This window comes from Crocodylus siamensis, chromosome 12 (assembly GCF_052110815.1).
Source record: "Crocodylus siamensis isolate JL-2025a chromosome 12, ASM5211081v1, whole genome shotgun sequence".
Taxonomy (NCBI): Eukaryota; Metazoa; Chordata; order Crocodylia; family Crocodylidae; genus Crocodylus; species Crocodylus siamensis.
The window spans coordinates 31188773-31211020 of record NC_143406.1 but is presented as its reverse complement, the minus strand read 5'-3'; the positions used below and the strand labels follow the sequence as shown (position 1 = coordinate 31211020).

At 45.5% G+C, this 22248-nt stretch overlaps 1 protein-coding gene across 3 annotated transcripts in view; it reads left to right on the top strand.

Annotated features, from left to right (window-relative positions):
* The window catches only part of TXNDC11 (thioredoxin domain containing 11), a 111671-nt gene that overhangs the window by 88603 nt on the left and 820 nt on the right, over positions 1-22248 (top strand). For 2 of the 3 annotated variants that reach the window (XM_090024800.1, XM_090024802.1), the window contains 2 exons: positions 820-929; positions 14579-14659. In XM_090024800.1, the coding sequence (XP_089880926.1) occupies positions 820-929; positions 14579-14659 (191 nt within the window). The remainder of the gene's footprint in view (positions 1-819; positions 930-14578; positions 14660-22248) is intronic. The other variant, XM_090024801.1, reaches the window with a different exon arrangement.

Here is a 22248-nt window from a genome sequence, read left to right as displayed (position 1 = left end):
AGTTCCTTGCTGGAGCAGGATCATCCCTTTCCAAACCATCCTATACAAATCCACTGTTTAACCTCTAAGCAAAACTACAGAGTCAACCCTGACGCAACACAAGACATATAATACCCTCCTCTGCCACAGGTAAAGCAGGGGGACCATGGTGGCTAATATCCTGCTGCTGCAGAAGTTATTAAAATATGAGGGCCACACTTCCTGATGCAGAAGAACACAACAATCCACACAGTCCATATCAGGCTGACCATGGGGTAAAATTCCTTCCTGATCCAGTGTCCTTGCTGATCTTGGTGCAGAGATGGTTGAAGGTTTAAAAATGGTTTTATGCTAACATAATGCTTCCTCCATAATGAAGCAGTCATGGACTGGCCCAGCTCCTAGCCAGAGGTTATAAAGCTCTAAAGAGTCACTTGTACCTGGCTGTCACTTCTGAGCCACTCAGGCAGTAAGCAGGACATAGGACAGTGGCCATGTCGTCTTATCTAGAAATACTCTCAATGTGTCCCCTGCATCAGAGTATTTTACTGGGGATGGCACTGACCTGTACCATATTTACATTTGGTGAGGATGCTTCCTTCATGTTGAAGTCCCCTGAGGCTTGTTAAAACAGCTGTTTTCCTGTTTCAGGAGCTATGGGGGTATCCCATGAGTTGGGCCCATGACTTCATGGACAGGAGTGTAAAAACAACAAGTGTACATCCCTCCCCCCCCCCCCATCTCTGTAGGTTAGATGCATTGTTTAACATACTGGTGACTATTTCTGCTTTCTGGTAAACTCTGGTCACTAACTGAATTTCTCATCCTTCTACCTTTCAGGATGTCTTGCTACTCTATTATGCGCAATGGTGTGGATTCTGTGCTTCCCTTAACCACATCTTTATTCAGCTGGCTCGGTTTTTGCCTTCGGACAACTTCACTGTGGCAAGGTAAATGAATGTTTTAATTTTCCACAGTGATACAGTTGTACTGCTGTGACCAGTTTGACTTCTAGAAATGAACGTATTTGTTTTATATAATTTGTAAAGATCACGTGGTGCCTTTAATTTTCAGTACACCATTAATTTTAAAATAAGAATGAGTACTGGGCAAATCGGATATATTTGAACCCAGTGAAGAGTGTTGTTATAACGTAGCCGGTTTTATAACTGACTTAAGTAAGCTCATCTCATATGAGAGAGAGTTGCAAACTGCCCATCATGAATGATGGAGTGGGTGGGATGCCCCAGAGTGCTGCTGCACTGTCTCCATCCCTGTTTTTCCCCCCACACCCCACATTCAGCACTATGGGCCCCCCTCTGCTCCCTGCCACTCCCACTGTGGCCCCATGCACCTCCCCACCACTCCCTGCTGCTCCACCCCATGCTGCTGCCAGCTCCCAGGAGCAGGGTGGGAGGGGAACTTGCATGTAGCAGTGGCCACTGACACCCGGTGGCACACAACATCCCCCTCCCCCTCTCCTCCCTCCCTATCACCTCCTCCTCTGCTGGCTGTTGTTGGGGCCGGGGGGAGAGAGCGGGGGGCACAGTGGCATTGTGGGGCACCACCACCGGAAACCCCCTTCACCTTCCCGCTCCTCCCCCTCTCTTCCTCCCCGCCACCTCCCCCTCCGTGTTGGCTGTTGTTCATAGTATCGTAGTACTTACAGTCGAAAGGGACCTAAACAGATCATCAGGTCCGACCCCCTAGCCCAGGCAGGAATGGGTGCCGGGGTCATGTCACCCTACCCAAATACCTGTCCAGGCTCCTCTTGAAGACCCCCAAGGTAAGAGAGGAACACCACCTCACTTGGGAGCCCATTCCAGAGCCTGGCAGCCCTAACTGTAATGTCTCCTGATGTCCAGCCTGAACCTTCTCTCTAACAATTTGTGGCTGTTATTCCTAGTAACCCTGGGTGGTGCCCGGGGGAACAGAGCCTCCCCCAATTCTCACTGGTCCCCCCTGGTGAGTTTGTAAACAGCCACCAGATCCCCTCTTAGCCTTCTCTTGTAGAGGCTGAATAGGTTCAGGACCTTTAGCCTCTCTTCGTAGGGCCTAACCTGCTGCCCCTTGACCATGTGATTGGCCCTCGTCTGGACCCTCTCAATGCTAGCCACATCTCTCTTGAAGTGTGGCGCCTAGAACTGGATGCAGTACTCCAACTGTGGCCTGAGCAGTGCCACATAGAGGGGAAGGATCACCACCCTGGACCTGCTTGTGATGCATCTGTAGATACATGACAAGGTGCGGTTAGCTCTACTGACTGCTTCCTTGCATTGGTGGCTTATGTTCATCCTGGAGTCAACAACGACTCCAAGATCCTTTTCTGCCACCATGTTGACAAGAAAGGTGTTCCCCAGGTGTGTTGCTGGTTCCTTCTCCCTACATGCAGTACCTTGAACTTGTCTGCATTGAATTCCATCCTATTCTTACCTGCCCATCTCTGTAATTTGTCTAGATCTAGCTGGGTTCTGTTGGGGTGGCACGTCAGCTCCCTCGCCCCGTCCATTACTTTCCAGGCCCTCTCAGCCAATCAGCATGCACCCCCTCAGCCACGCATGCACAGGTGGCCTGGAGCGTTATGGACAGAGACAGACAGACTAAGGCTTTTATGTTAGAATGGTACAAAAGTACCATATATGTGGTACTATTACACCTGTCTCTCTTGTTGCTTCTTGCACAGAATTGGTAATCTATCCACATCTGAAAATTCTTCTCTAATTGCACTGTTCCCATTTTACTCTGCTACATATTCATCCAATCAAGGACCAGCATAAAGCCTATAGATATGACTTAATCTCTGTTTTAAGTAGGAATCAAAATTTTTTGTTGGGATTAATTAAACTCTTAATGAATAATTTGTTTAATACATCATATGGGTTTCTGTCATTTTTTCTAGCATATGAATTTTAACCTGTCACACATATATATATCTTAGTCTAATAACGGGGCAAGTATATTTTAAATAGCCTGGCACCTAGCTATATTGTTCCTTTTATTAGCTATATGATTAATGAATTTATTAGGAAAAATATTTAATTACATTTCAAGATTGAACTTTATCTTTATTTTTTATGAAATGATACTACTTTCTTAAAACACACTTTTCTAAATCAGTTCAACTCCTTGCACTGGACACTGTTAAACTTGATTTCTAAAATCCAGTTCTATTTTGGGCCCAGTTCTATGTCTGTTTTCACCTTCATACTTGATTCCAAAGTTATGTTGTTTCCAAATCTAAACAGTTGTCTCTCTTAAAGGCACTTTGGACTATGACTGCTTTGTCATGCTTTATGGCAGGAGTGGGCAAAATGCAGCCTGCAGAGGGACTTCGTCTGTCCTGCAGCAGGTCCCTTGGTCCTGTCTGGCTGCAGAGCAACCCAGGCACGGCCTCTGGGAGGCCACAGCAAGAAGAGCCTGGCAGCGGTGAGGGGTAGGCAGCCGCTTTTCCCCCCACACCCAGCAGCAGCTTCTTTCTGGCTGCCACCACTGCTCAGTCTGGAGCACATGCAGGGTGGGCCGGTGCTGGGATCAGGGCTGTGTGCATAGGTCCTGACTGGTCTGGAGCTGGTCCACTCTGGCTGGAGTGAGTTTTGAGTGGACACAGGGCAGGCCGGGGTTGTGTGCTTAGCTTCTGCTGGGCACTGGTGGCAGTGGTGGGGAGGAGCAAAAGGCGCATGGGCTCCAGGCAGTGGTCGGGGGAGGGGAGTGCTGACTGATATCCAGTAGCTCCCCAAAACTGTCCATGTGGCCCACAGGCCCAAACTATTGTTCTCCCTTGCTTTATGAGATATCTTGATTTAAAGGCTAGCAAAATGATCTCAGTCTTTAATTGTGACCTTTTTTATTATAAAAAGAGAAAAGAAGAATTAAAAATTAAACCAAACAAAATAAAGACCACAAACAGTAAAAGGTGAGCATTTCATCCATAATCTTTTTTTATGCTTCTGGAGATTTTTAAAGCTATGCCTTTAGAAGTACTTCTGCTCTTAGAGGAGACCAAAATAACTTAATATTACTAGAAAGTCCTGTCTTGGCATAGCATAGATAATTTAAGCAGTTTATAGATGGCAAATTACCATACACCAGCAGACTTGATTAATCTGCTCCAATGTGCTGGAATTACAGCCTCCCTGCACATGTATAGGAGACCTTGGTGATGCTATCTAAACTGGGAGGTTGCTTTTTCTTGGTACAGTGTTTTTCACTTGTTCCCTTTTCTCCTTGCTGTCTGGTGGTTGTTTGCTTAAGTGGGTAAAACAAGATAAATTGGGTTGGGAAGTTGAGGATAGTGGCAGAAAGAAAACATCACTTGTTCATTTGAAAATGCTTTTTTATTAAAACCCTCTTTCTATAATTTCATAGGATTCTTTTCTGTTTGGATAGGTTTGTAATGAGCTGTTGTCCTCCTTCCATTTAGTTCAGGCATTTGTGGATTGGTGCTAGTAGCATTTTTGGTTCGGGAATATGTATTCTGTTTAATGAGTATTGCACCTGTCTGGCCTCGTGTGGCTGCTCTCTAGCCTCCTTGGAGCGCATAGCCGGTGCTAGCCACAGGGTGTGTTCCTGAGGCCTAGGCACTGGGCTGTATTCACCCTGAGGGAGGCCCCAATATTCTCCTGCCACGACTTGGAACTTCCTCTTCAGTGGTGGAGTTCCTTCTCGTGGCTCCTTGCAGACTGGGTGCGGGTGTTCATGGGACTCCACCTCCCCTACACCTCAGCCATGTGCCAGACCTCAGGACAGCCAGATGATGGATCACCGGCACATCTCCTGATGTTGTTGCCTGCCCCCTTTTTTTCCCTGCCCATCTCCTGGTATCCCTCCACACAGGATAACCATAGGATGTGGGACCACCCTCATCAACACATCACGTCTTCTTTTGAAGCATAGCAGTCTGCTGTGTTGCCTCAGCTCCCCTTGACCTGAAAGGTTGCTTGTCGCCCCTCTCCCTGGTTTGGGGCTCTGCGAAACTCAAGACAAATTAAGAAAGAAAAAAGGAATATGTGGGGTACGGTGTCTCAGCCCATCCCACTCACTCACATGTTCAGTGTCTGAGGCTCCAGGGTCCCTTGATGCAATCATCTGTGGCTGCCCTGCCAAACCAGGATGATCCTTCTTTTAATGGATCCTGTACACTTCTGCCAGGACTCTGTCCAGATCCCTGCTGAGCTGCTGACACAGCCTGTGTACAGCCTAGGGAACAGCTTTGCCTTCTGGCTCCGGTGTTGCTGCTCTCCCCTCCATTTCCTCGCCACTGGCTTTTAAATCAGCCAGGCAGCGATTTTTGATGATGTAATCTGCCAATGCCGCTCCCAGCCAGCAATAAAAACGGCTGGCGACCTGTGTGGGTGGTTTGTCACGGTGTGACTCACCTGGCTCTGCTTTTCCTGAAAATGGTAAGAATGCCTTACTTCCAGGGCTTTTCTCTTTTTCTTCTTCAGGTGGGTCAGCCCTCCCTCAGGTACTGCTGCAGGAGGGTGCTCCGGGGCCTTCGCTTGTGTCCCCCTGGGATAGTATGCAGCATAATTATAATTGCCTTTGTTGTGGCAAGAAATTATAGAAAAAATCTTAGAATCTTAACCTCTAGTCAGCCAGTTTCCTTATAGAGCCATTTAGGTTTACCAGGGTTTTAGGAGTTCATTGCTGTTCCTGTAAATCCTAACAATCTTACATTTTATATAAATATCTTTTTATTAAAATGTGAGATTCATGCAATTTTTGTGCTGATATCTTTTATTTGGACCTGCACTGTGAGGTTAACTTTACCAAGTCAAGTGTAGTACCCCTGAAGGAATGGGGAGAAGGATAAACTAGTGTAATTTACACTGACATAGGGATTGTCTGCTTGCAGCTTATCTTGGGGTAGCTTTTTCCTTGAGATAAATAAGCTGTTAGCTGTTTCCCTCAGCACCTAATGGCAACATATAAATAGGCTTTTTATTTTTTTTATTTTTTTAAGTCTTCTGTTGGAGTGACAGAAGGCAGAAACATCTTAGAATTACTTTAATCAGCTTTGAACAACTCATTTAAAAAAAACAACCAAAAAAGTGTTCTCCAGGCATCCAATATAAAATTGTAGATGCCTCCTAACCTTCAGGCAAGGCACAGATAACGTTGTAACAATTTATTTTCTAAGAATAAGGTATAGGCAACCCTTGTTTAGCGCTATTTCGCTATAACGCTTGTTTTACATTGATACCCGATTCCACTTAGCACTCGTGAGTTTCATTATAATGCTCACAGGCATTGTACAGCTGGCAGCAGGGCATGTACACTAGTGCCACAGCACGTCGGTGGCGCATAGCTCGTTGCGCAATTTAGTGCCAGTTTGTGTCACCATCTTAGTTTGTCAAAAACTTTTGTGCTCTATGTTTAGCAGTTAATTTTGACCCTTGAAATCAATCTTCATGAGTCAGAAACATGCAACCAACTCTGTAACTGCAAGTGCTGAGAAAAAACAGCATAAAAGCTTAACGCTGGAGCTTAAAATTGGATGTCCTGAAGCAGGTGAATGCCATATTGAGGTCTGTAGAGCATTGAATTTGGATTTGAATTAGAAAGTTTGAATTAAATATTTGAATTAGAAGTCCAGATTAAATGATTTTTATAGTATTAGTGGGGAGCCACATTAACAAATTGTACTTAGTACATCAATTTGTATGGGAAAATTGGTTTCACTTAATGCTATTCTGCTTAATGCTTGTTTTTTTGGGAACCAATTAAAAGCACTAAGCGGGGGTTGCCTTCATAATGTTATAATCATCTTTTGCCACAGTATTGAGGTTTCTCCACTTGTATTGGTCCCAGTCACTAGAAGACCTGACCCTGCCTATGCATATTTTTTAAATTTCTAAACAGATAGTCCAAGCGTAAAATAACACGTAGATAAGCCCCAGGCTTATTGAGCAGCTGTAGTCAGAGTCGATGCTGTTAAGAGATTTTTTAAAAGTGCTAATTCAAAGCTCACCTGCTATAATTATAAGTAGCTATAGATTACTGTCAATTTTGTATTTGAATAAAAGCTTTTCTTCTGTTACTATTATGAATTGCCAGGCCCCAAATTCCTAAAATTATCCAGAACACATTAAACTTGAATGCTTTGGTAAAGATATCAGTGGTTATGTGAAGGCCTGGTTCCAAGTGAGCATAGACTACAGCATCATCAGCATCCTGGAGCTCAGTGATTTGAGGTTGGGGTGGTCTTGGTTTTGACTCAGTCGGCTGAGATTAAACAGTTTACCATCCACTTGGTAGTTTAGCTCTACTCCAATTGGAAGGTTGTTGTTGGTCAGATGTAGTATTGCAGTAAGGAATATTGAGAAGAGTGTTGCAGTGATGACACAGCTTTGCTTAACTCCGGTCTTTACCCGAAAGGGATCTGTGATGGTTCCATTACTGACAACCACTGTTTGCATAACACCACGGAGCAGACAAAGAATGGTGATGAATTTTAGTGATCGTCCATAGTTCAGAAGGATCTTCCACAACACTTCTCAGTTGACAGAATTGGAGGCTCCTGTAAGCTCAAAGAAGGACACAAAGAGGTTTATGTTGTTTTTCTGGCATTTTTTCTGCAGCGGATTAGCTGTGAAGATCATATCAGTTGTGCCTCTTGATGCTCTAAACCCACACTAATATTCTGGGGGGGGAGCTCTTCAGGAAGTGGAAGGAGACGATTCAGGAGGGTTTTCTCAATGATCTTTCCTGTGATAGACGGCATGGGAATCCCTCTAATATCTGCAGTCAGACGTGTCTCCTTTCATGAAGATTGTCATAATCATGGCATCCTTGAGGTTGTCTGGGATTTTCTCCTCTTTCAAAATCCTTACAACGAGGGAATGGAGCTGTGATATAAACTGCTCTCCCCCCTTGAAGATTTCAGTGGAGATTCCATCTCTAGGTGCCTTGTTGTTCATCTGCTTGATGGCTTTCCTTACCTCATCAAGGCTTGGAGGGATTCAAATATGGAATTGAGAACTGTGAGGGAGTGGGGCCTAGGACCGGCCATGAACCCCCTAGCACCCCCTACCGTCACTCACGGTGCACTCGGCACCCTCGGATTCTTGCCCGCCATGACTTTGATAATAAATAGGTTTGTATGGGAGGCTGCCTTTGTCCCCGAGTAGACGGTGTGTGTGTTCCTACCCCTACTCCATATGGGGTACCGCTGGGCACCCCTGCCTTAAGGGCTATGCGTGCCTCCAAACCTCCCCTTTAGCACGCCCCAAGCCTTGCAGCTGTTCTGTGGGACGTTGTACGGTCCCCTGCCCCTCGGGTGCTCCCCTCTGGCACCCTGGGCTCGTCACCCGCCTGGCACCCCCTGGGCCGGGCACACAGCAGCTGCCCTGTTACTGGTGCCCCCTGGGCCCGGCACGCAGCTGCCGCCCTGCGACTGGCGCCCCCTGGGCCCAGCACACTCTTCGGCTACTACTTAGCCCACCGCCCCACTCTGGGGCCTATCGGCCACCTCTGGGCTTCCCCACCCCTCTTGGGGCCTCTGCTGCGCCTCTAGCTCCTCTCGCCCCTCTCGGGGTCTCTGCCGCACTCTCCGCAGCCATTGACCCCCTTCTGGGCCTACACTGTGCTCTTTGCACACGCTCTCCGCCCCCTCTGGGGCCTATATCACGCTCCTCGCACTTGGGGCTCAGGTGGTCGCAGCCGTGCCTGGCCCCTTGACCCTTGTCTGGGTCCTTTGCCCCACTGGGCAAAACACCGCCCTTACGGGCTGGGATCCGAAACCGCGCCTCTGCGGCGCAAACAGTTGTGCCCCACTGGCACTGTGCCCCTACTGGGCACTGGGAACCCCCCAAGCTGCTGGGAAGCCCCCATGAGGTCTCCTCACACCCCTTTAGCCTCACCCGGTCCTCCGAACTAACTGTAACACAAGCCAAGCCCAAACAGCTGTAACAAAACTAACAAAGAGCCTACCCGCTCGTAATGCAAACTCCCAGCCCCAGCAGGGCTTCTACCCTACCTCCTTTCAGGGTGCTCTCCTCCCTAGCATCATTGCAGCCGGTCAGCAAGGTAAGGCTGCAATCATCAACTCTGGCTGCTCAGCTCAGCCACAGAGCTCCTGCTCCTGTGGCTGCCAGAAGGGAACTGCTGGTCATGCTCTGGCCTGGACTGTTATAAAGGCCTGGCCCTGCCCCCTTCTGGCCACCTGACCGGCTGGTTGCCATATAGATTTCATAGATTTCATAGACATTAGGGCTGGAAGGGACCTCGGGAGATCGAGTCCAGCCCCCTGCCCAAAGGGCAGGAAGTCAGTTGGGGTCATAGGATCCCAGCAAGATAAGCATCCAATTTACTCTTGAAGGTGTTCAATGTAGGCGCTTGAACCACCTCCGCTGGAAGACTGTTGCAGACCTTGGGGGCTCGGATAGTAAAGAAATTCTTCCTTATGTCCAGCCTGAAACGGTCTTGCAGGAGTTTGTGACCGTCCGACCTCGTCATCCCATGGGGCGCTCTGGTGAACAGATGTTCCCCCAGATCCTGGTGGTCACCCCTGATAAACTTGTAGGTGGCCATCAGATCACCCCTGAGCCTGCGCTCTTCCAGGCTATGAGTCCCATGGCTCTCAGCCTGTCATCGTAAGATCTGTTTTCCTGACCTCTGATCATGCGTGTGGCTCTCCTCTGGACTCTCTCAAGCTTCTCCACATCCTTTTTGAATTGTGGAGCCCAAAACTGGACGCAGTACTCCAGCTGCGGCCTCACTAAGGCCGAGTACAAGGGGAGAATGACGTCCCGGGATTTGCTCGAGAAGCATCTATGGATCCACGCCAGCATTTTGGTCGCTTTACTAGCCGCAGCATCACATTGGAGGCTCATGTTCATCTTGTGGTCAATGATGACCCCCAAGTCTTTTTCTTCTGTAGTGCTAACCAACGTAGCACTGCCGAGCCTATAAGGGTGCTGCAGGTTTTTCCTCCCAAGGTGGAGAACCTTGCATTTTTCGGTGTTAAACACCATGAGGTTCTTGTCTGCCCATTTGCTGAGCTTGTCCAGGTCAGCCTGGATCACCCACCTATCTTCTGGCGTGGATGCTTTGCCCCAAAGTTTGGTGTCATCAGCGAACTTGGCCAGTCCACTCCTGACTCCAATGTCCACATCGTTAATGAAGATGTTGAACAGTATGGGTCCCAGGACAGAGCCTTGAGGGACCCCACTGGTCACAGGGCACCACGATGAGTGACTGCCATCAATCACAACCCTCTGGGTCCGACCACGGAGCCAATTTCCCAGCCAGCGGATCGTGGTGGAGCCAAAGCCACAACTGGGCAGTTTGGCCAAGAGGTGATCATGGGATACCAGATCAAAAGCTTTTTTGAAGTCAAGATATATGACATCAATCTCTTCTCCCTCGTCCAGGTGATAGGTCACCTGGTCATAGAAGGAAATGAGATTGGTCAAACAAGACCTACCCACAACAAACCCATGCTGGCTGTCCCTTAGAATGTTAGCCTGGGCCAGTCCCTCAAGGATGGCCTCCTTAATAAACTTTTCTAAGATCTTCCCCAGGATAGAAGTCAGGCTAATGGGCCTGTAGTTAGCCGGATCCACTCTCCTCCCTTTCTTGGATATCGGCACCACATTGGCCTTCTTCCAGTCTTCGGGCACTACACCAGAGCGCCAGGAGTTTTCAAAGATCCGTGCCAGGGGCTGGGCTATGACGCTCGCCAGCTCCTTGAGTACCCTGGGGTGCAGGTTGTCAGGGCCAGCTGACTTGAAGGTATCCAGCTTCTCAAGGTGTTCCTTCACGAGGTCAGTATTGATGGAGGGTAGGGGATCCCCCTCACCCAGATTTCTCTGTCCCATAGCAGGCATGGGCATCCCATGTGACTGATGAAAGACTGATGCAAAGTACCTATTTAATAGGTTGGCTTTTTCCTGGGCGTCAGTTGCCCCATCTGGTTTAGCAGGGGTCCAACATTGCCCTTGCTTTTCCTCTGGCTCCCCACATATCTGAAAAAGGACTTTTTGTTGTCCTTGATGCCTGAAGCTAGTTGAAGTTCAGTTGCAGCCTTGGCTTTCCTGGTTTGCTCCCTACAGGACCGGACCAGCGCGGAGTAATCCTCCTTGGAGGTGAATCCCGTCCTCCATCCTTTGTAGGCTTTCCTTTTTAGCCACAGTAGGTCCGCTAGGTCTCTGGAGAGCCAGGGGGGCTGCTGTGCCTTCTTGCTGCCTTTCCTCCGTGTTGGAATAGATTTAGCTTGTGCACTGAGGATCGCTTCCTTGAGAAGCAACCACTCTTCTTGAACTCCCAACTCCCTGGGGTCATGGTCCCTGAGGGCCTGACTGACTAGCTTCTTGAGCTTGTCAAAGTCGGCTTTTCTGAAGTCAGAGACTTCTGTGTTGCTGACTGACTTGCCAGCTTTACGGCGGATGGTGAAGGTGATCAGCTCGTGGTCGCTGTCACCCAACTTCCCATCAATCACTAGGTCGCCGATTAGGTCATCCCCCGTAGCCAGTACCAGGTCAAGCAGCGCTTTGCCTCTCGTTGGCCCATAGACTTTGAGTCAGGTAGAGGTCATCCACGCACGAGAGAAAGCCTTGCGCCCGCTCAGATTTAGCTGAGTGATCTTCCCATGAAATGTCCAGGTAATTGAAGTCACCCATGACAACCAAGGTCCTGGAGCAAGCGGCCTCAGTCAGTTCCTGGGCGAACTCCTGGTCAAGCTCGGGACTTTCCGTGGGAGGTCTGTAGCGACCCACAGCTGCAGTGCCCTGTTGATTGGCAGCTCGGTTCCTTTTACTTCCATGGCACAGGACACCTTGGTGCTCCTGTGACACACCCCCACCCCAAGTTACACTACCTGGCACAGGACACCTCCATGCTCCTGTGACAAGAACACTCTCATTAACAACGAGCGTCGCGATTGAGAAGGTCTTCAGAATGCTTCTTCCACTGGGCGATCAGATCTCCTCCATCCTTAGGTCTCAAGGAGTTTGGTTCCTGAGTGCCTCCACCATAGATGGCTTTGGTGGCACTGGGAAAAAAACATGCGCATTTGTAGATGTCAGCAAACTATTGAATGTCCTTCATCTTGTCTTCTCACCGTGTTCTTCACATCACAGGTACTTCTTTGGACCTTTGCCTGGGCTTGGTGATACCATTTCTTTTGCTTGGAGTTGGCATCATTCTGCCAAACTCAAAAGGCCTTGCACTTGCAGTTGACCAACTCCTGGACCCTCTCAGTCCTTCTCATCAAACCAGTTTTGATGTTTCCAGGTAAAGAATCCAAGTGTGCTGATGACAGTGGACTTGAAGACACCCCAAGTGCTGATGATATTTTCCCTTTGTTGTTGATTGGAATTCACCAGTTTTTCATTGAGGCACTGAGGGAAGATGTGACGCCACTTTAAGGGCTGGAGCAGGCAGCCAGCAGGTGCCTGATTAGGGCAGCCATTGTAGAGCCCAGCTCTGAGCTGTGGCAGCAATTTGCTGCCAGACAGCAAGGGAGGAACATCACCTCATGGAGCTACCGCTTCAGGAACATCTCAGAGGTTGGGGAAGGGGCTATAGGGAAGGAGGCTGCACCCTGCTGGGGAACGGAGACCTGGTGGGACTGCCAGTGGAAGGGCAGCCCCATGTAAGTACCAAGACCGCTAACCTCCCCAGTGAAAGGTGGGTCAGGGTGCCTCAAGAACTCCAGCCCCCATTATCCAGTGGGTTACTGGAGGGGAGGAGTGGGGCCAGGTATACCTACCGAGAGGCACCTGAGCCCTAAGGGGGGTGTAAGACCCCGGACCCTAATGAGAGGGTGAAATGGGGCCAGGTATGTTCAGGGAGGGGTGCCTGAGCCTGTAGGGATGAAAGACCCCCAGCATAGCTGTTGAGTGTTGGCCTGAGGAGGGGGCCAAGTGGCCTGGTGAGGGGCTAGGGGGCGAAGTTGGCCTATAGTTTGTTAATTGCACAGCCTAGTTCAGATGACTGTCTCAGGCTGCATTAGGATTGGCCAAAATGAGGAGAGGAAAGCCTGATGGCTTATGGGAGCTGCTCAGAGGAGCAAGTGAATGCCTTGAAGAGGGCATGCATGAAAGAATCTTGGTGAGAGCAGGCAGTGTGTGAGGCCCCAATGAGAGGGGGGCAGTATGTGTGTGGCCCAAGAGGGCAGAGTGTGAGAGACTGAGCTGTATACCCAGTTTGGCTTGGTCTTGAGCTGGAGATGTAACACGCAGTGAGACATCTGTGAGGCTTGGGACATGTGTAAGGGGTGGTCGGAGTGTGTACCTATAGCCCATGATACAGCTGGGCACTCAAAGGTTAGCCTTCACCTAATTAACATCCTAATTAAAATACAAGGCGTGGCAGGTGTACAAGGTGGTTGGTTTGCCTATAGACAGGAAGCGGGCTGATACTGAGATCAGGCCTGGAAGCATGCCCCGTCACGGAAGAGATCTCATTTGGTTAGGTCCTTGAGTCTTCTGACGTTGATCTTCTATTGGCATTGCTTCTGCTGCAGCTGTCGCTTGGGTTATGTTACTCAAACTGGCTCCAAGTGGATGAGTCAATGATTGGACCAACAATCATCAGCTCCTAGCATAGCTTGGGTGATGCAGACATATTTGCAGTCCCAGGCAGTGATATAGTCAATGAAGTGCATGCCAGTGTTTAGATTGGGGGTGTTGCCATGATGTCTTGTGCCTGTTTTTCTGGCAGAACAGGGTGTTAGTGTTAGTGCTGGTGAGTCCATGGCCTGTGCATGTAGTCAAGAAGAGGAAGCTGCTGGAGTTGACCTTTCCTACTCCTTCCTTGCTGATGGTTCCGTTCCAGTGGTTCAAGTCCCTTCTGACTCTGGCATCGAAATCGCTAAGAAGAGTAAATCTCTCTCCCTCCAGAACATCAGAAAGGACATTAAACTTAGTGTCCTGAAGTAAATGATACATAATGAAGCCAGGTGGCTACTTGCTGTGATATGACACAAGGTGTTTCTTTTGCTGAAGGAAGAAACCTGTCTGTTGCAAACAACAAGAGATGCTGACAAATGTAAATGTTGCTTCCAGAGCAGTTGAGTTTTATGTGGTTAAGTGCAGGGTTTGTTTTGTTTTAGTTTTTTTAGTTTAAATGCTGGATGGTATTCCATTTTATGAATTAAGACAGCTTCCCTTGCACAAAATAAAATGTACCTGACAAAGGACACTCAGCAGCTTTGCTAAATAGAACATTCTTAATGCTGGAATACCATCTTTCTGCATTGTACTGATAGTGCCGCGTTTGGTACACCAGTCTGTCTCAAGGAAACGAACTCCTGTAACAGAATATGGTAACCAGTAATGGGATTTCATTAATTACTAAGAAAAAGTTGATTTTCTTTTTCTGGCAGGAAAGTAGCAGCCAAAGCTTTGTGCGGGGCAGTTTGCTAAACTGAGAGTAGTTTTATATAATGTTGTATGCAATGTGCTGATTCATCTTCATAACATTTCTTGTAATAGAATACATTTAGGTTTGATTTCTCATACCTGCTGTTGTCTGTTCATCACCTCCAAATTATGATACGTCAAAATTCAGAGTAATGCTTGGAATAGTCAGTGCCTGATCTCTTTATCCAGTTCTTTTTTTTTCTTTTCTCCTTTTTTTGCTTTGCTTTTTGTAGAATTGATGTCTCTCAAAATGACCTCCCGTGGGAATTTATGACAGATCGCCTCCCAACCATTTTGTTATTTCCTCAGAACAGGTAATGTTATTTCTTTCCTCAATACACATTTTCCTTCCTTTCCTGGGAGTTTGAAAATATATCTGGTTACTTGCCTCAGAAGAGGTGAAAGCCAACCAGTGGTTCCTTTCCATGTACGTACAATTTCCTGCCAGTTCCTGTAGCTTCTCAAATACTGTATTTTCTCGTTTGCCATATGCCTCCTCCCTGTTAAGATACACAACTTATTTTTGGAAGGCAGAAGAATGAAGAGAGATTTTTTTCCAGTCATGGCCAAGAGCTGACTGCATGCAGCAGTTCACTCACAGTCAGCCAGTTCACAATGTTAACTCTTTCATAGCCACTGCCAAATTGGGTGAACAGACAAAAGCGGCTGCCAATTGGGCAATGACAATGAGAAGGTTAAACTGGACTCTCCTGCTGGCATGTAGAAGCAGCAGTCATTACAACACAGTGACTCCATGCTTCTACTCCAGCAAAGATTGGCTTCCCTGCTTAAGACATACATTCCAATTTTGGAGGGCTGATTTTTTAGCAGAAGTATTTGTGGTAGGCCACAAAGTAAATACAGTAGGTATTTGGGAACAGATGATGATTTGTGGCTAATGACTGTTATCCTGAAGTGTCTTTTGTTAAGATTTATTTGTAAACAACATGTATTGTTAATCGTTATTTCGTAGTTAATTTTACCTCATTTGATTGTGTAGCAGTGCTTGACTGGCGAGTTAGAAATCGATGAAAGATAATGAGAAAAAAGGAGGCATGGGGATTCTGGTAGTGAGATTTAGAAAATCAGTAAACGGAGCTTGTCATCACAAACACTTAAACAGATATGGGCTGGTCACCATCTTTCTTACTTGAACTAATCCTGATCTCATTGTTAAGAAAATTTTAGGAGGGAAGTTAAAAACATGAGGGAATCAAGAGTTTGGATAAAAATAGGAAGTAAAAATGCAAATTGGCAGAAGTTAAAAATAAATAATACAAATAGAAATTAAAGGGTGACTTACTACATCCTTTGATCAGAATGGTTTGTTCCAGCCTTAGAGTTTGTGAATCCTTTATCCTGCTCTGCGGTTTTTTCATAACCAAACTGAACAGGGATGTGCGAATTTTCACCAGTCAAAAGTGATGTTAACTCAGATTTCACCTACTCACAATTTTGCATTGATATTTTTGCCACATTCAACTTTTCTCACTTGCCTATAACTGTGGCAGAATTGCAGTGCCTGAAGACTTCTTTGGGCTACGCAGATAAGCACACTTCCATGTTTTATGGAGGCAGAAAACATAGCTGCTTATATATGGACAGTTTCATGATAATCTCTTTTTCTCCCTTCTTTTTTTTTTTTTTTTAATTGAAGGAATTCTCATTTGGAGTGAGCTTTAACATGCAGTTTAACGTAAGGTTAACTTATGCAATTTACTTAGTCATCTCTTATGTACAAATCAGAGTTTAGAGTTCTGCTGCTAACCAGAGCTTCTTTTTCTAGCAGTTGTTTTCTGGTTTTCTTGCTGCTTTTGTAAAGTCATTAATTCTGTTTTATGATATCATAGTATTGCCACAAAGTATGTGACTACATGCATTTCACTGCAACATCAAATAGAAAGAGATTATGGTTTGAGAGTGAAAAAACAGGTAGTTATAAAAGCATGCATCTGAAGGGAGGTAAATTTATGGTTGAACATCTGCCCAAGCAGGAAATTATTAACACTTTTTGAAATTCTGCAGATCTTTAATGGAAGATGGACTCCGTTTAGGCAATTTTAACAAACTAGAGAAGAAGAAAAATCTTTTGCAAATGCTAACCGTGGGCTTCCTGCAGTGTTAGTTAAAGTTGAGTTTTTTATTTCAACCTCTGAACATGTATCAGGCACTGCCAGAGTTTTCAAGGGTTTCAGGCAAAAGTCACACCTATAAATAAAGTTTTATATCATGTAAGAATTTCCTGTGTAAACTGTTTACAGTGGGTTTGTTTCCTGCAAACTGCAAGTTTTAGAAAGCACTTCATATAAAGTACAGGCTTTTTCAGTGTCAAATAGCAGTTTTGGGAAATAGGGCTACATCATGTTGCTGGTGTTCTTAATATTATTGGCTGTATTTACTGGTAATATAGAGGAAGCGTAGCCAAAAGCAATCAAGCTTGATAGGGAGGAGAAAGGGCAGAGGAATCTGTGCTCAGTGGACTTGCTCCTCTCCAGAGCCTAAGATGGAAACCAAAATTCATAAGTGTCACCATCACTCTGCTGTTATCATGTTACATGTGTAACCTGTTAGCAAAGTGTCTCATCGCAGCTCAGTGTTGGTCCATGTAGAAGAAAATAACCTACTGCTGTGATCAGTTTTTTTCTGTTCATGTGACCAAGGTCTGTGCCAAGTCAGCCTATAATGTCATTGTTCATATAGTGATAATATCCAGCATAGTGTTTTGTCTTTATGTAGACTTTGCATTTTTTGCTAAGCCTTATTAAGTTCTGCTAAGTCTCATTAAGGGTGCACTGATGAATGGCTTCTAAGTGACACAAGACTGGGATCAGAGAAGTGTCTCTATCATTGCTACTTGTTTGTTAATCCAAGACTAGCTTAGCTTTGAAGAACAGCACCCTCATTTGGCACAAGTTTTTGAATCATTACTAAAAAGGGACCCGTATAACTATCCCGTACATCAACTAATTTGAAATATTTTCCAGGATTTGAAAGCGAGTATTTTGAGACAATAGGACTTAATCAGTTCTACTCTCCAGTGAAAAGAACTAAATAATCAAACATTATTTTAGCTTATTGGAGAGCATTCTTACTATGGGAAGTAGCACTTGTTTTATAGAAGTGATAGTAGGATATTTTTAGGCACAAGGCCCTACATTTGGATCTGCAGATAAGTGGCACATAAGTCATCCACTCTCATCAGATTTTCTTACTTTCTGTCCATCCAGGAAACAGTCTGTCATGCATCTTTTTTTAGATCTTCTCATTCTTTTCACTTATGTAGCATGCCTTTCATGGGCTCAGTCTTGAGAGACATTCTTTGGACAGCATTATTAACATGGCATATGTGCATCCCCTCGCTCCTTATGCTTCACACTGACAGCAGAAAGGGTGGAGTATGCCAGCTGTACTTCAGATCCTTTCAGCTCAAGACACAGCTCTTTGCTTCTGTCTCCTAGACTTCCAAACTCTTTACTACTACCATTAGTAGTTTTTGATAGTTTACTAGGTCAGTAGAATAGTTTAGTAGTTTAATAGGTCAGTGCTTTTTGGAACTTGCTTTTGAAGAAACTATTGCCTGGCTTCCCTCACCCCCAAATAGCGCCACAGTATCACCTAGTGTGATGCATTTCTCCTTCACGTGGCAGGGATATCGTAGCGAGTGCCTTGACCATCTGGAAGAATCTTACAGTCCAGGAAAATGCTATCTGTAAGTTCTTCGCCTCCCAAACTCACAAAGCTGTGGGGGCAAGGCAGCAGATATAATTCCTGAGCATATGATTGGTGCCAGCTTTGGATCCAGGAGCCCAGGACTCCTTTGATCATGTTTCCATAAAACCTAAGAGCACATCCCCCTGTCTGAAAAAGTAGCAAGGGGAGTCTGAGGAATCAAATCCTGTATGAAGATCCACTCCTTTTGGAGGAGATGTCTATCCTCACACAAGACCCCTATTAAAACTGTACAACTGCAAGGGGTTTCTGACAAAGTTTCTGTCATGTTTGTCGAGCCCCATACGCCGGTGCACCCTTGACCTGCGAGCCTGGGTCGGCACGACCAGCTTGGCGTGAGGAGGGGGATTTATGACCTGGCAGGTGGGTGATAACGGTGAACAGGAGTCAGGATGATTTAAACACAGCGTGATGTTTTCACAAAAGATTTATTTTACTTACGCTTCTGATGGCTAGAGCGCAGGCAGTGGGGTTGATTTATTTATTCAGTTACAGCATGCAGATATCATGTTACCCAGCATTTACAGGGTGAGTAAGACAGTTCCTTCCGAGCGATTCATATAAGTCGTTGCGGTCTGCGTATTACCGGGAGCTCTTGATAAGAAAGGTAACGTCGGAGATAGAGAGATAAACGGGGATTCGCCAAAAAGATAACGTAGGCGGAGAGAAATATTCGTGCACGATCTGTTGCTCTTGAGTGTATACACAGTTCTCTGTTTTGGGCAGAAATTCCTTCAAAGTTTTATCTGACACAGGTGACCAATTACTATACACCAATTATAAATAATTAATGAGCTGGCACTTGTGCATTCTTTGTTTGCTCAGGTTTCATTAAAAAAAAGGGGGGTTATTTTTACTTGGGTGGTACTGGTTCTGTTTGGTCACAGGATGGCGCGCGTAGCATATTTAATTTTACAACTTCACTAAAGTTAGCTAATTTCGTTACTATAGATACTTTATCTTTTGTGCTGGGCCGTCAAGGTCAGATTCTCTCTCGTATGAGAACTCAAGTAATTTGAAATGAGGCACAGATAGGGGTGTGTATATGCAACACTGTTAATACAGAGGCATAAATTACAACCACGGAGTTTGTTGTGTTAGCTTCTGACCCTTTGTCATCTGACCTTTTGCTATCTGACTTTTTTGCCATTGGCATCTGAAATCAAAGACTTTAATCTTTGACAATGTTGTTGAGAAATGAAAAACGACATTACAGCATTGCAGAAGACCTCTCTTCCTCCTGGGGCCTAGCTATCAGTAGACCTGATGACCAAAGGGACAGGTGTGGCAGTGATCCCTGTTACTTACACCAAAGAATTCAGCACTTGCCATACATCTTGAAGGGATTCCCCCCCTCCCCGAACAACCAGGAACCCTGGCCATGTTCACACCCTAGGAGTCTAAATTGCCAGTTAGGTACTTCCATCTTTGGAAATGACATCTCTGAAAATCCACTCCTCGGTACTGATGCCATCAGCACTACTAGTGGATTTTATATGCTCATCTTCATTAGTGTCCAAGGATAGGTAAGGCTCAGAGCACTCATGGATGCTCCCCTGGAGTAGCCCTCCAGCCTTCTCAGTTTCCCATAAGATATTTTGGGGATCATGCAAGATACACATTTCAGACACCAAAGTTTGACACTTTGGCTTTGGGCCCTTTCTGTCAATACCATGGGCCATGCAAGGGAAAGAGATTTACCAGAACATGTGCTATTGCTTTATGGGCCCCTCATTCAATAGTCTTCACCATCTCTGCCTCCCAACAGCCCCCTCTTAGGGTCTGGCCCTGTGGTGAGAGGATGTTCCTTTGTGTGTGATCCAACTTCCCCTGAACCTCTCCCACTTTCCCACATCAAGAAGTATTCAAACTCTGGAATAAGTGTATCAGACTCCAAATCTCCATTTCTGTGGTACTCTGTCCAGTTTTGGTCCCACAATTGGAAGGAGTCTAGTGCAGAGCAAGTAAATGATAGGGGCCTAGGAGGAAAAACTTACGAGCAGCTGAAAAAACTAGGGTTACTTTGTCTGGAGAAGAGAAGACTGCGGGGAAATTTGATAATACCTGAAGGATGATTACACAGGCAACAGAGATGGGCTTTTCTCTGTGTCTGAGGGGACAGGATTAGGAGTAGTGGCCTCAAGCTGTAGCAGGCAAACTTTAGGTTGGAGATTAGAAGGAACTTCCTGGACATGGGGATTGTCAAGCATTGCAACAGGCTACCTAGGAAAACTACAGGATCTCCAGCCTTGGAAGCTTGAAGACCAGGTGAGACAGATGTTTGGCTGGGATGGTTTAGTCAGGGATGATCCTGCCTTGAGCAGGAGATGGACTAGAGGACTGAGGTCAACCCTGTTTTCCTTTTTTAAGATCTTCATGAACACATCTGCCTCAGAACAGCTGGGCAGATAACTTATCTCTTCAAATTGCATGACAGACCGAACAGTCTGGGGGGGGGCGGTTCTCTAGGAATAGCCACTTAACAGGAAACTAAATGTAATTGAAGGTACCATCTGGCAAACAAAGGACTTAGGTGAACGTTGAACATAAAAAGAAACCATGATCTCCTTCCTAGACATTTTTGAGAGCTATTTCTATATCCAGATCTTTTTAAGCCTTATAAACACAAAACTTGTGCTATTTTGAAAGAGGTATATTAATTTTTTGCTAGTTATTAACACTAGTGAAGTTTGGTGTGGCAAGTGATGCAGGTGTACACACTTAGCTTATAAACAAACGAGTAATTGAGACAGTTACACTCTTAAGGCTAAAGCATGTCTGTTCAAAAATGTGAGAAAAATGAGCTAATACAGACTAGATTTCAGTTTCAACATTTTAATAGGACAATGAAAAATTCTCTCTCTCCTGTCTCTTAAGTGCAGCATCTTAAGTTGTATTTGCAACAGTACTTAGGGTCCAGATGCAAAAGTGCATGTTTAGAGATTTATACAGTTAGTGTGTTAATACTTATAGAAAAGAAAAGCTTTGAAGAAGTACCTTTGGAGATGCAGATTTGGGCAAGAGATTTCACACATCAAGCGGATCAAATTTCCTGGAGAAAATGAATAAATTTAAGGCTACTGACCACACTTATGAATGCATCTTATTTTTCAAGCTCATGAGTTGGTTACTGCACTTAAGCTGTCTTCCAAGTCTAGCTTGTTTATACCAAAGGATATCTTCGTTTCTGAAATGAGTATTAGTTGCTGATGTAACTTTCCTTTTTAAGCACCAAAGATTATTAGCTGCTTTAAGTCTCCTCCTAGATGAGAAGTCAGAAGTGTCGACTGTGTGAGGCCCTGGCCCCCTCAGGAAAAGGGCTGTCAGCTGGAAAGCATAAAACTTTCCATGTGTCCATCATCTTGGGCCACCTCCCAGCAAAAATAAAAGTTGGTGCCTATGTGAGAAGTACTAAATAACTGTGTGGTTGGGAATGCCTTGTAGAATTTTCTTCGGTCTTTCTTAACTGCTAGTAACCTAACCATGATGGTGGTGGTGTTTCTGGCAAGCATATCACTATATTTATACTAAAGTAAAAGTACTTAAAAATGAGTGACAAAAAGTACTGCTGCATTGTAAAACATTGTGCAAAATATTTAGGTTTTCTAGGTTGTGGATTTTTTAAATTTTTTTAAACAGTTGACTTCAGTTTGCCTACTCTAAACTTCAGAAGCTTTGCTGTGCGTGTTTCTATCAAGATCAACTGAGAGAGAATACAAAAACTAGTAAAGGCTGTAAGACCAAGCAGCTCAAGTCCTGTAGTGGCTCAGTCATAACATTCTTTTATTGGTTTCCTTGTTTTTCTTCTGTATAGTTTTAGACTGTATTACACACAAAGGTTTACTAAGGGAAGAACAAGAAAATATCAGTTCCATGTACTCATAAGCAAGAGTATATGGCAGTTAAATTTGAGCTCTTGCAGATGTCACTGGCAGGCAAGGATCTTGGAGTAGATGTGATATCTTTTATTAGCAAGCTTTTGGGCACAGTCACCCTTGTTCAGGAATAGGGAGTCTCTGCTCATCTGAGACTCCAAGGTGACTACTCCTGAAAGCTTGCTAAGAACTTTTGCCCAACTACTTAGTTGGTCTAATAAAAGATATCACATCTACCCAAAGAACCTTGCCTGCCTATGACCTTAGACCAACACAGTTACAACCAAAAACCCAGCAAC